General features: G+C 42.7%; 1 protein-coding gene across 1 annotated transcript in view; it reads right to left on the reverse strand.

The window, feature by feature from the left end:
* Positions 1 to 291: 291 nt before the first annotated feature.
* LOC126108175 (poly [ADP-ribose] polymerase tankyrase-2-like) overlaps positions 292 to 13922 on the reverse strand; it is a 97190-nt gene continuing 83559 nt past the window's right edge. The window contains exon 4 of the mRNA XM_049913416.1: positions 292 to 673. Coding sequence (XP_049769373.1) covers positions 292 to 673 — 382 coding nt within the window. The remainder of the gene's footprint in view (positions 674 to 13922) is intronic.

A 13922-nucleotide genomic window follows, 5' to 3' on the forward strand; every position in this document is an offset into this window, starting at 1 on the left:
CTGTTGACTTTTGCCTAGTTTAGTCTGGAAGTGTACTCGAGAGATTTTTCTTGAAACAAGGATTGTCCGTTGTTACCTGGATTATTTTGCTGTTATCTGGCGTTGTCTGGGTTTTGCTACAACGTTCCTTAGAGTATGTGTGTGCTGTATGTTACTTGAAGAGGTCTGAAATTAGTGAGTCACAACACGATTCAGTTTTTTGGATCTTTGTTTAAAAAATTATGAATATTGCTCTCCTACAGATTCTTTCAGTTCCTGTTTTTTTGCACAGAGTTCGCTGGACTGTCTGCCTCATGACAGCATCTCCACCAGCCGCCTGTTGTTCCACTTCCTGGCGAGGTCCAGCGCTGTCTCCCCATCATCAGTTGTGGCCCCCCTGTCGGCCCCCGCGACGAGCAGCGCAGCCGCCACTTCTGCGCGGCCATGGAATGCCGCCCAGTGCAGCGGCGTCCACCCATCGTCATCCCTGGCGTCCACCGCCGCCCCCGCCCCCACCAGCAGCCTCGCCGCCTCGACGTCTCCCCTCCACGCTGCCCAGTGCAGGGCGGTCCGCCCACCCCAGCCCCTCGCCCCCAGGTCGGCCCCTGCGGCGATCAGCGCCCTCAGCTCCCCCACTGCCCCCTCTCGAGCCGCCTGGACCAGCCTCCTGCCCCTCTCCTCTGCAGAGAGGCTCCTGCACAAAACACACAAACTGCCACTCTCTGCTACACAACACACAGCACACAGAACGGGGAAAACAGCCACACGAGGAAACAACTGTTGTGAATACAAATCTGTCCTGAAACAAACCTACCGTATTCCCCCTCCCACAGTACAAAACAGTGCGCATTTGTGTATATGTATTAAATTACAGCAAATCTGTTCTCTCCCCCTCATAAGAAAATCTTCATTCATCGTCCATTACAAATAGCATTATACAACCTCTGAAAGAATTACATTGTGACATTTTGTCGCACTCATTCCTGCAAGTCAGCTCCTTTGCTCTCGGGACGCTACACCTAACCAGTCGCTCACCTCCACCACAGGACAGGCTTCTTGCAGCTGATACTGGTCTCTGTCTGCAGCTTCACTGCCAGACGTCACACACAACAAGAATTCCGTCTCCTGGTTTTCAAACACACATTCCTGCTATGCAGGCAAAAAAATTTCACTGCAGTTACCGGCAGTTTTCTTCATTCAGCCTCACCAAACACTGAAACTTTCTGACACACAGACAACAATTTATTCAAAACATATGAGAGATAAACACCAACTCGGCAACACCACCCCCATAAAAAACTGTGTGTATGTGTGTGTGTGTGTGTGTCATTTTATGGCCTCATAGCTTACGCACATGTATTTAACATGTGCTTTCATGCTCAAAATCATCTGAACGACCTCAGTTGTCGTCCATCTTGATGGTTTTGCGGCGTAAGGACTGTTCCATAAAGTTTCTGGCGTGCAGCCGCATAAGTTCAGTGGTTCGGTCCTCGGGTTTAAAAGGAGGGACCAAGTGCGGCAGCGTCAGTCACCTCGGCTCGCTCTGGAGATGGCGGGACGGTGTTCGGCCGAAATATTAGGAGAAGAGGCTGAATTTATGCGGCTGCACGCCAGAAACTTTATGGAAAGATCTGAATTGTGTTTCGCCTGATTTGTAATCAGTCCTCGTAACATTGTTCCTCTGCTCTGTTTTCGGTGCAGTCTTTGCCTGTACAAAATGTTCACTGCATGAGGCCACAAGAGAAAACTGCTCTGTGTGGTTATCGGCTTACGTGCAAACTGACACTTCGATGATGCAAATACAAGGAAACGTGTTATTGGACATTACACAGCCATTACGCTTGCATATTCAAACTTATTGTAATAAATGAAACCTCAGAAAGCAGCATCCTCCTTTAAATGACACGACAAAAGTTTTCTTACTGCGCTACTATCCGGGAATGCAATCTAACAAGTAAAGACGAAATATCTCAAGTATGGTTTCAGTCACAAGTAACAAACAGTGTGCAAGTTAAACTTGAAATGATCTGCCATAAAGTATTGTGTTTCCCGGAGATTCGATAGCAGCACTTAATCGGATGGTTAACTAAGCACAATGAAACGTCAGAAATCGTCGTTTTTAACCAGCAATGAGATGACAAACTGAAACCAGGAGACGAAAGTGTTTTCCGTTATGCGCACTCAAACTCAGTACCTATCGACACTGACCTCTAGTCACGCGTAGACGTTCTACACTGATTTACTTCATTAGCAGCGAAATGTGCGCATGTCTGTATTGTAAATACAATGATGAAAATTTTCTGCCGACTAGGAATGGAACCCTAGACACATCGTTGTTGACTACATACAAAGATACCTCGACTGTACTATATTCTCTTTCACCAGTAGCTAGGGGTGGCATGTTTGAAACTGACACGACAGGACGAAAAGCTGCCCGTCTGACTTGGGTCTCGAAACCAGTACCACCATTACTGTTAACAAAGCCCAGAGAATCGGTAAAATCATAATAATATCTCAAATGTATTTTGCTGAGCTCATGCTGCAACTTAAAGTGACATGCCAGGATTCGAACCGAGAGATGTGTCTCTTGTGAATGTCTTTATCACTTTGCAGACAAGTGGAGAGAATGAAGCAGTGGAAATGCATCATCTGAAAGTGATCAAACGTGACGAAAAGGGAGATCTGAGTTCTAATTCCAGTCCATCGTCAATATTTTCCACGTCTCAGGCTCGAATACAGTAAGAGTCAAGTGCGCTGCGGCCTTGTACAGCAATTGGCTCAATGATTTAAAAAAGATATCGCTTAAGAAAGGTGACTGGTGACAGAGTTTCGACCCGGCGTGACTTCCGCCTCTGTCAGGGCCCAACCTGTAGCGACTCTCCTCCAGGCTACCAGAGGTGGGAGAGATGCTGCTTTTGCTTGGTAAAAATGATTGCCGGATGTGAGAAACGAACCCAGACCTTCAGCATTCGTAGCAAGAATCATTTCAACTTTTTCTTAACTAGCAACTATTACCACGAATTAACAACCATGTGAGTTGCGGTATTCGAATCCACTACATGCAGACTAGAAACTCGCGCCCTTAACCCCTTTTCTTTCATTTAATTTTTTAACCATTCCGAGGTCTGGCCACGACGCCTTCCCCATACCTGTCAGAGAGTCGCTGCGCTATTTTCGCGCATAATTTTTTTATTTTTTTATTTCTAATTTTTTTTTTATTTTTAGCACTTCATCTGAAAGACAATGTTTGCACACAAACTAACTGAGCTGAGAGCGACGCCTTCCCAGCTCTGTGTTCACGATGGTTTGCTTTCAGATTTATTTCTCAACATCTTGTAACTCGCCCAATGCCTCGGTTCTCGAGGCTTCTTTGGAAATTTGGTCTTCTGCCATCCCTGAGCACTGCACGCGCTGGAAGCTCCGTGCTACGATTCCTGATACAGCGGTTGGCGATGAATGTAACGCAGAACAGCAGAAATGAGTGCAGTCGCTTCTCGTTAAAAGGATTTTTCACATACAGAATGAAGTAAAATAAAGTGTACTAAAAAGTAGCATGTGCTCTGTCGTGAGGACCAGCTTTTACTCCGAGATTCCTTCAACACAAAATAGAGTGCTTCTGACCTATGTATTTCAAATTAGATTCCTGTTTCCTTAAAAATAAATAAGTCAGTAAGAAACACTGTTTAACACAAAAGAGCTTAAGGACGATTCATTATGTTCTTGCGTTCACGCCTTTTCCTGTTCACTTTGCACGCTGTACCACGTAACTGTGTGCACTGAAGCATGCTGCCGAGTTCCTCTCGCAGTTTCCCGCCTCAGCGACGCACGCGCCGCCCCGCGGCCCGCTCGTGGCCGGCGTGCGTGCGGCGACCCACCCAGCGCCCGCCCGCCTCGCTTCCCTCTGCTGGCAGGCGGTGCGTTGTCTGTCCTCTTAGCCAGTTTACAGCATTCCTTCATTCACACGGCACGTCGCTACGATTCAAAAAAATTGGAAGGCAAGGTATTGGGAGTAGAGTTCGTGTTATCGTGGCTAACAGTTGTCTGATAACTCACCAGATGCCCTTCACCTGAGCGCGTACGAACCTCGCCTGCTGTCAGGTCGTGATTCTCTCACGTGCTGCCGACCACCCAGGTGGGCTGCCTCAAGTTTCGCTTTGGTTGCTACTTTCCTGTTTACTGCCCTCTACCTACTTCTCACACTTGTTGGTAGGTGAGGGGTGCCGATGTTTGTCCAGATGGCCCTCCAGCCGTAGTGCGGCTACTTTTGTACAGTCACGTTTCCGCTTTTGCTTCTCATTAATTCCACGCACATGTTCTTGACTTTTACCATATTCGACGGCCAACTCTGGTTTGAGTATAACTGAGTTCGAATCAAAATTGTTCAAAATGATAAAAGCCATTGGATCCCAGACAGTGGGAGTAATTTCCTCTGGTAAGTGCGGCGTGAGGACAGTGTGTGTCTTCTTCCGCATGTCGTGTGTGGAACACACGAATATAGTTTCTCACTTTCTCCCAAAGTCGGCAAAATATTTAATCTCCCCCCCCCCCCGTTTCCGCCTGAGATGGTCAACGTGTCAAACTTTATCTTAAAAATATTACCACGAATTAGAAAATGATTCGTAGCTGACAGAAATCTTGCTGCTGTTTCACGTGGTATGGGTAAAACTTGTGCCACGCAGTTGACTTTAGAGACCATCTACATAGAGTATGTGCAAAGTGTGGCCTTTGGATGTCGTCAAGCCTTCTCTATGTTCTTTGACTCCAACTGGCACGCTGGCAAGCACTTTCTTAAGAGTTTGCAGCTGCAGTACGATTTGTATTAGACCTGTAGTCCAGAGGCAGAACTTGGACTGAGGTCTCCTGTGTTTTGCAGAGATATTCCACATGTGATTTGTAGCGGGACTTTGAATTTCGCCGCGCTACATTCGTTCCCTCAGATAAAAATATCCCGTCGCAGCGGTATGAGCGCTCGACGGCAGAGAGAAAATACTAGAATTGTTAACTCTTTTTTGTTTTTTATTCCGTTTCAATTGTCTCTTGATAGCGGTAGCTTAAGGCAGGCGTGATCGGATGCTAACGTAGAAACTTAATGGCTAATCTTGATCTGATTGTAATGTGTAGACATTGTGGAAGTTATTAAGAAATTCGGTGGATGGAAGTAGCAAAGTGAATTAAATTGCATACAGTATCAAGATGATTTTAATTGGTATAAATTAGTGATTCCTGGACTATTGCAAGATTTCGGAGCAGATTTTTCACGCTTAAATGAAGGAGATTTTTGAAGACGTGGACGCCGCCCGAAAGAAGATAAGTTAACCTGGTAAAGGATGATCTCTCATCTACGCCACTTCCCCCTGTCAGTTACATTCTGTTATTCTCTGTTTCTTTTCAATAACTTTTGTAGTGAAAATTGGTTTAACTTTTGCTCAAAAACGCCACAAGGACCACCCCCAACAATAGCTTTTCCGAATAACGAAGTCCGATAGCTTTTCTGTAATACAAAGTCCGATTTGCGTTTCATTTTTCCCCTTTTTTCACGGTCTCTCTTCTCACATTTATTTTTTTTTATTAAACACTACAACTGGCTCCCGCGACAGGACTCGAACCTGCAATCTTCGGATGTGTCGTTTTTGAGCAAATTTGAAACTTTAATTTGTATTTTTTCCCAACAGAGAATAACCAAAAATCCTGAAGTTTAAAGGGTAACGAAAACACCAACTTTATTGTACCTAAGCAAATGATACCACAATATTGTGAAGAGTTTTTGTAACTAATTCAATCTGTTTTCTTTTCATGGCATATATTGATGCAAAACTGTTATTGTGAGACCTTTTGGTGATTATCCGATGGAGATGTATTAAGAAAATCCATATTTTGACGAATACGATTTACGCGGAAGTGTTTGACCAGCCGCTGGAGGACAGAAAATTTAATGGTGAGTCACCCAATTATGTTTCATTCAAGCATTCAATAGCCAACTGCAGAATCCATTTTTCCCTTTCCACACATCCTGTAGTTTTCTTCTAGATTTTTCCAAAATTATCTATCTCTATTGTAGTTTGTGGTAATTATAGTATTGTTGTAGCTGCATATGAAGATCGTGAATTTGACCGCCAAACAGTCATTTGTTACGAAAAATTTTGTCCGCCCTGCTGCATCTTTCTCAGCCATTGTTTGCAATAGAGCAATCATTTACATTGACGAGAAAATATTTCATCCTAAATTTGAGTCAAATCTTTATTAATCAGACTTATATTATTCCCTTTTTGACTTACGATTATACATTCTATTACAATGGAACGCGGTAAGGTAGAGATAGTTTCGACAGATGAGTTAAGTGAAGTAGATTCATCGTTCAACCAACAAGAAAGTCCGCGTTTCCCTCCATGGACCAGTTCACAGATCAATGCAATGATTTTGCCTCAAACTCGCAACATTTGTGATAATACACAGATGGCGACTTTAAAAGACGAAATGTGTAATGGACGCGAGACTAGACCGTCAGCGCCATTCTTAACATCAATGTGAGAACCGAATATGAGACAAATTCAGCAATGTGACACAAATCGGACACAGGAGACTGACAAACTGGACCGACTGTCAGAGTTATTTGCAGACATGAAACGAGACGTTAGTCAGAAAATTGACGCAAAACTGGACGCACTTGGTCAGGACTTTAAACAAAGGCTAGATAAAAGCGACGAAAAATTTGACGTATTAAACCGTACTATGACCGAAAATTTTGAACGAACGACAAAACAGATGACAGAATTAAATAACACTACTCAACAGCTCAGCCAGCTATTTGAGACGTTGTCCGATCGAGTCACTAAACAGGAAGAAACTTTGGTTACATTCACACATGAAACAAAAACAATATCGCCCGATGTGAGAATCAGTTAACGCAAATAGTTAATGTGCAGCAGGAAGTGAACACCCGTGTGGAAGAGTTAGCTCAGGCCCACACTTCAGCTAGCTCCGCCCACGAAAAGTTGACTGAAGAAGTGGGAAATATTACCCAACAACTCACAATGGTAGTTCTTGAACAAACCCACCTCAAAGAAAAGATAGAAAAATTAGAAGACCGAGCGGACCTCGCGTCACTAAACAACGACACCAACATGGCCGAGAGAATTGTACATGAATGTAAATTGTGTGACGACTATCTGGACAAAAAACTTGAAACAATTACACGGGACATACTTTCAAAAACAAAGACACATGTTAAAGACGAGACAAAACACATAGAAGACGAAGTGACAAAATTACGAGACAATGTTGTGCCGTGTTTGGGGATTGGTGCAAACGCATCGTCAGGAAACGACAAAACAGCTAAAACCATGGCTAATGACACAGACAGAACACCTATTGTGAAATCACCTATTTCCAATCAAAATTACAATGTGGAGCTTTCTTTTCCACCAAACGAGCAATATTACGGTACGACACCTAGAGTAGCAAGTGACAAACTACGTCAATACAGTTATGCCAACCAGCATGGCCGACGACACGTTTGTAAGACATGGGTATTTCCAGACATTTTCCAGTGAGGACAAGCACAAAGTCCACCCTATTGTGTTTATTAGATCATTTGACGGTGTTTTTCCACGTAGTTGGTCAGAAGTCGATAAAATCAGATACGTCACCAATCTCATGAGACGACGAGCAGCTAAGTGGGGTGCCGCTATGAAACGGCGGTGCCTTACGTTTGAACAGTTCGAACAAGCCTTCTTGGACGAATTCTGGTCCGAGAATGAGCAACAGAGTCTAAGGAGAGAAGTGTGCAACCCCGAGACCTATGACCCTAAAAAAGAGAGATTAAGACAATACTTTGAGAGGTACCTAGACAAGACACTTTACTGGTCCAAACCAGCCGACTTGCCAGCTATAATTGACACTTTAAAGAGCCACTTACCCTTTCCATACCGAGACAGATTAATAGGAGTACCGGAGAATGACATTAAGACTTTCTTAAACTTCTTAGATCAAATGGACGTAGTTTACAGAGGCGATTCACGCCATTCAAATTTTATTCAAATTAGTAACCAAAATCAGCACCCACCCCAAAGGAACCGTAGTGACGGTTGTTGGTGGAACCATCCGTCCGCGCTGCGACACAATACGATGCCTGCGCGCGAAATATATTCAAATGGAAACGTGTATGACAGTAGGAACAACCGCAGATATTCGTGGAATAATAACAATAACAATAATTATCACCCATATCAAAATGGTAACTACAAGCAAAATGAAAATTCCAGACAGTACAACAACAACAGCAACAACAATAGGAGACGTGAGAATAACCGGTACAACCTGGGCTATTTTGACAGGAACATGACATATAACAGACATAATTACCACCAAAACAATAGCAATCCCAACAATCACCGACAGAATATGAACACACAAAATTCACGCATGACAAATCATAACCCTCCACGGAATCCGCCCCCGTTCCCTAGTCCAGTTATGCACTCCCCGCCACGAAGTAGCAATAACAATTGCGGCGCGCCATCAGCTGACGCGTGGGCGCCAACCGGCCGGAATGTAAACATAGTGGAGCTGGTCAATGAACCCCGCAAAACACAGCAGACGACGGAAAACAGTCGACGACCGACCTAAGCGCTCGTGCTTCGGTCGTGAGGTGTTGTAAGAGCGCAACGGCTGAGACGATTTGTTTCCTCAGGTACGACGACAGAATGACAGCAGAAAAGGAATTAACAAACCTATCAGGTTGATGACCTTGTTCTTTTGCGTTCACATCCCAAGTCTACAAAAATAAAACAACTGAACAGAAAATGGCATCTATTATTTTCAGGTCCTTTCAGAATAGCAAGCATACCTCACCCAGGTTGTTACTCCCTAGAATATCTGTTATCTCACAAGCCGAGGGGGCTGCATCCCCACAGACATTTGAAACCCTTCGTGCACTAAAACAACATAATATAATGACAACTAAGTTGAACATGAGCAAGTTGCTGCGAAAACGAGATCATAAATATTTGAATTGAATACACGAACATTAAGTTATACAGCCTAAGAACACAAACATTCATTTATGGAAATTATATACTGCAGTTACACTTGTACACATAATTATGAAGAGAATGTAAACTCAGGTGAGTACACTTACTAAATGAGAAAAGATATTCATGTAGGAATGAGATCTACGCAGGTTACATTTGTTGTTAATTGTAAATTATAAGGTGAACCAACAATTAGTTATTTCAAGGCACTCTAATGAGAGGAAATAATAGCTATTGAGATCAGTAATGACATAGGTATGTAGCAGAATGAATGAGTAAGTAAGAATGAGTGATCAGTATGAATGAGTTAATATTTAAGTTAATACAAGAAGGTAAGTTACTGTGAAGTAGTTGATGGAGACAGATTATTTGAGGAAAATATTATTGGAGTTTTATGAGAATGGAAGTGCAGATGGCCCACATATGTGATATATGAATGTTTGATGAGGAATATGTTTAATGTATAAGAATATATATATGATGAATATGTGAGTAAGGAATGAGTGAGAATGTTTTGGTAATATTGTGCTACATAGAGAAGTGAGTAAACAGTCTACATCTTTAAGATTACGTAAGAATTTCAGTTTGAAAGAAAACATTGGTGATGAGTTAGGACACGTGTGTACAAGACGTTAAATGTGAATCTATTTACAGTGCCCTTGAAAATGAATGAATGCAAGAAAAGCAGAGTGAACATAATGATGATTACAGCTGTGGAGATAAGTGTGATAAGAACGTAGCTTGGAAACACATTAGCTTTAATTTATGGCAGAAGTGTAACTTGGTAACCTTTTGTTAAGTTTTGTTAAGCCACTGTGTGGAAGAAAACATTTATAGTTTGTGTTCAGACAGGAGAATGATATTTTAAGGAACTTAAGTTGAAATACAGTTTTTACACAGCCCTCATGTGAATACATTTGTATAGAAAAAAATTTTTTTTACACAAGACAGAAAACCCTGAGGAAGCAAAAGATAGAGTTATTAAGGAAGTTTTGCGATTCGTACAACACCTCCACTTAAGCGAACAGATGACAAAATTACATCTACGTTGAAGACATTTGACTTTTCAGGCTATGCAAGGTAAGTGCAAAGGAGCAGTGACCATCCGTGCAGCCGACGTCGAGCAACGGACAGTGAGAAAGAGACATTTTACTGTCAATTATAATAATATGTTCTTTATTTATGATTTATACCATATACATGATGTCTAACCTTCATTAAAGTCGAAGAAAGTTCATGGTTGAACTCTTGAGAGGAAATTTGGTATGTTATTATATAATACACATTATGAGAGAGACAATCTCTGAGATACATTTTCCATTTGTGTAGACGGTATCCACAAGAAGTGGAGATATTGAGGATGTACTGAGCAGATATGCGATTCACTCATGCAAGAATTTGTTAAGGTATAATACACTAAGTCATATGAACAATCACAACACAAACAGAGAACCTGTCATGATGTTACACTACACAGACTTGACATACGGACACTTACATTTACCCATGATTTGGTAAATTGTAATCACCTCCTTTCATACACCCCTTGAAGGTGATGCAAATGTTATAATGTATTATGTTCTCTTTGTATGTAGTAGCTGTAGGATTTGGTAGTTTATAGGTAGTGAATAGTTTCTTCCAGTCTATCTTTCTTTCTTTCTCCATTATCCTACCACCTCCTGCAGCTGGGTATTGTTTGTTTATGGAATGTAAGAATATAATGTGTGACAGTAAACTTTCAGGTATGAATAAAAAGACATGAATATTAATGTCATTACAAGCCTGGTTAACCACTAGCCAGCCAAGATATGGAATCAAAAGAAAGAGATAAATAATAAATGAAGGAAAGCCCGTGCTTTAAGTATTAAGTCTGATATCCCTTGGCACACCCAAACCTGAATAAAAAAAATAAAAAAATTAATACCCCAATAAAAGAAAGCCAATGGGACTTAGTATAATTTTATAGTGTAAATGTTTCACATGCATATTCTTGTAAATTTATATGTATTTGTACATGTGTTAAAACTTTGCATATTGTCAACATATTTTGAAATGTGACCGCGAAATGTAAGCTTTCATAATTAACGATGTAAACATGCTTGGACAAAGTGAACTGTTAAAATGTAAATATTGCAAAAAAGTGTTGCAAACTGTGAACGTTATAAACGAAGAATTTTGTGATGTTTGTGAAACATAAGCCAAATAACTGTTTGTAAATCGATATAAACTGCAATTTACTTCGACGATAATGAGGATTTTCACACTGCAAATGAACGTTTGTTGGCAAGTGTAAACAACGTGGTGAAACACCTACCTTTGCGAAAATCGACGCCGTTGTTCCTGGCCGGCCTTCAGATGCTTTAGAGACAAACTCAGCACCTGTCGTAGGCGATGTGGAGACTAAAAACTACATCGACCATATATGCCCCAGGAACAATAGTCATGAAAACGCACAAGGACCTGGAGTGTTGTGTCTTAACAGAAGACATGGACGTTGCTTCAGATCACGCACACGCTCAATCTTATGGTGTCACCGGACTTTACACGCCAATTATGCTGGAATAACAACTTGTAATGAACACTATGTGAGAGTGAAAATTGTTCAAGACTGTCATAACACAGCGATTTTGAAACTGCCGCACGCGAAATTCAGTGATGCTACTGCGCATGCGCAAAGACTACGTGCTGCCAGAGATGCATTGGGAAACCAACGCTGGAAGGGCATGACATTACCTGCGCTGGCGAGCAGCTTGTTCAAACAAACTGTATGTAAATATATATTAATTGTGTGAAAAGGATCAAAACTGTAACAACTGAATGTAGTATATAGATTTAGAAACAAAGTATTGACAAAGATAATCCTCTAAGTATGCACGTGGCGTTTCCTGGGAAAATATGTATAATAGACATTTAGGTATATCTATTCTATTGTTTGCCAGCCTGCCACGCTAAATGTTTTAGCGTGACAGTCGAGGGGGCGATGTAGCGGGACTTTGAATTTCGCCGCGCTACATTCGTTCACTCAGATAAAAATATCCCGTCGCAGCGGTATGAGCGCTCGACGGCAGAGAGAAAATACTAGAATTGTTAACTCTTTTTTGTTTTTTATTCCGTTTCAATTGTCTCTTGATAGCGGTAGCTTAAGGCAGGCGTGATCGGATGCTAACGTAAAAACTTAACGGCTAATCTTGATCTGATTGTAATGTGTAGACATTGTGGAAGTTATTAAGAAATTCGGTGGATGGAAGTAGCAAAGTGAATTAAATTGCATACAGTATCAAGATGATTTTAATTGGTATAAATTAGTGATTCCTGAACTATTGCAAGATTTCGGAGCAGATTTTTCACGCTTAAATGAAGGAGATTTTTGAAGACGTGGACGCCGCCCGAAAGAAGATAAGTTAACCTGGTAAAGGATGATCTCTCATCTACGCCACTTCCCCCTGTCAGTTACATTCTGTTATTCTCTGTTTCTTTTCAATAACTTTTGTAGTGAAAATTGGTTTAACTTTTGCTCAAAAACGCCACAAGGACCACCCCCAACAATAGCTTTTCCGAATAACGAAGTCCGATAGCTTTTCTGTAATACAAAGTCCGATTTGCGTTTCATTTTTCCCCTTTTTTCACGGTCTCTGTTCTCACATTTATCTTTTTTTATTAAACACTACAGATTTAATGTTGCTCGGCTTCGCAGCTGATGCAAGTTGGTATTTGCTGGTGACCTGCAATGCCTTCTGCGACTCGCTCTCGCTGGAGATCATTACATCCATGTCACCTGTGTATGGCCTACACACGATATTCTGGCGGTGTGTGTGTGTGTGTGTGTGTGTGTGTGTGTGTGTGTGTGTGTGTGTGTGTGTGCGCGCGCATGCGTGCAGCCCTCGTAGCAGTTTCTGCAGAGCGGCTAGCAGGGCCTCAGCGGCAGTGGCGAACGAGACCGTCCTCACAGGACCACCTCTCGTCGCACACAACTCTTGAGTGCGAGCTGCCTTGTTAGCTGACCACTCACTGATCATGATTTGCAAACTGCTGTTCTTCAACACTATACCAATTACCTTGACAAAATATTGCAGAAAATCCAGTACTGTCATTGTTTCAACAAGGCACTGGTGACTCACCCTATCGAAAGCATTCCCGAAATCGAGTGACACTACGGCGCACTCGAGCGTGACAACATGTGCCGCAGCTACGATGTCGCTATATTCACGGACAGTTTGAATACTTGTTCTGCCTCTACCCACCGTAATTCGATACGGGCCAGTCACCTCATGCATTGTCATTTTCACTCTCCAGGCAAGAACGTGCACCATTAATTTTGTAACCACCATTCAGGGCAGTAACTGATCTCAAGAGTCCCTTTAGTCAGCCATAGTGCCAGCAGTGCTAGTGTTTTGAATACAGTCCTTAGACAGGTAGTGCTTTTTTATTGTTTTCTACAAGAAGTGTCTGGTATCCACAGTTAAGTCAACTATCAGCCGCCTTTAGTGAATTAGCAGTCTAGTTAAAAGTTGATTAACTCTCTACAGTAAATTGATTTCATAGGACGGATAGGATGTCTGACTGCTGTGTACGGACGCAGGGGGAGCTGGCCACTGTTCGCGACCAGCTGAGCGTGTTGATGGCCGCGGTCAGCCATCTTCAGGCTGCTGCCTCGGAGTGTAGCGGCAGTGGGGAGTCTGGTGCGTCGCATGGTACACCCCAGGGGTTACACATGCGTCACCCTCTGTCCCTGCTGTCGAGACATCTTCGCGGCTACTGGGCGCGGTTGGGCCACCCTCTCCCCAAGGGGAGTGGCGGGTTCAGCGGCGCACGAGGCGGAGGGTCAATGTGGAGGCTGGCCGTGTGGCATCGCCCGCTCTGCCTGTGAGTGGACATGTGGCCGCTCCTTCAGCAAGGTCCGAGCAGGCACACGGG

This window comes from Schistocerca cancellata, chromosome 11 (genome assembly GCF_023864275.1).
Source record: "Schistocerca cancellata isolate TAMUIC-IGC-003103 chromosome 11, iqSchCanc2.1, whole genome shotgun sequence".
NCBI classification, from domain to species: Eukaryota; Metazoa; Arthropoda; class Insecta; order Orthoptera; family Acrididae; genus Schistocerca; species Schistocerca cancellata.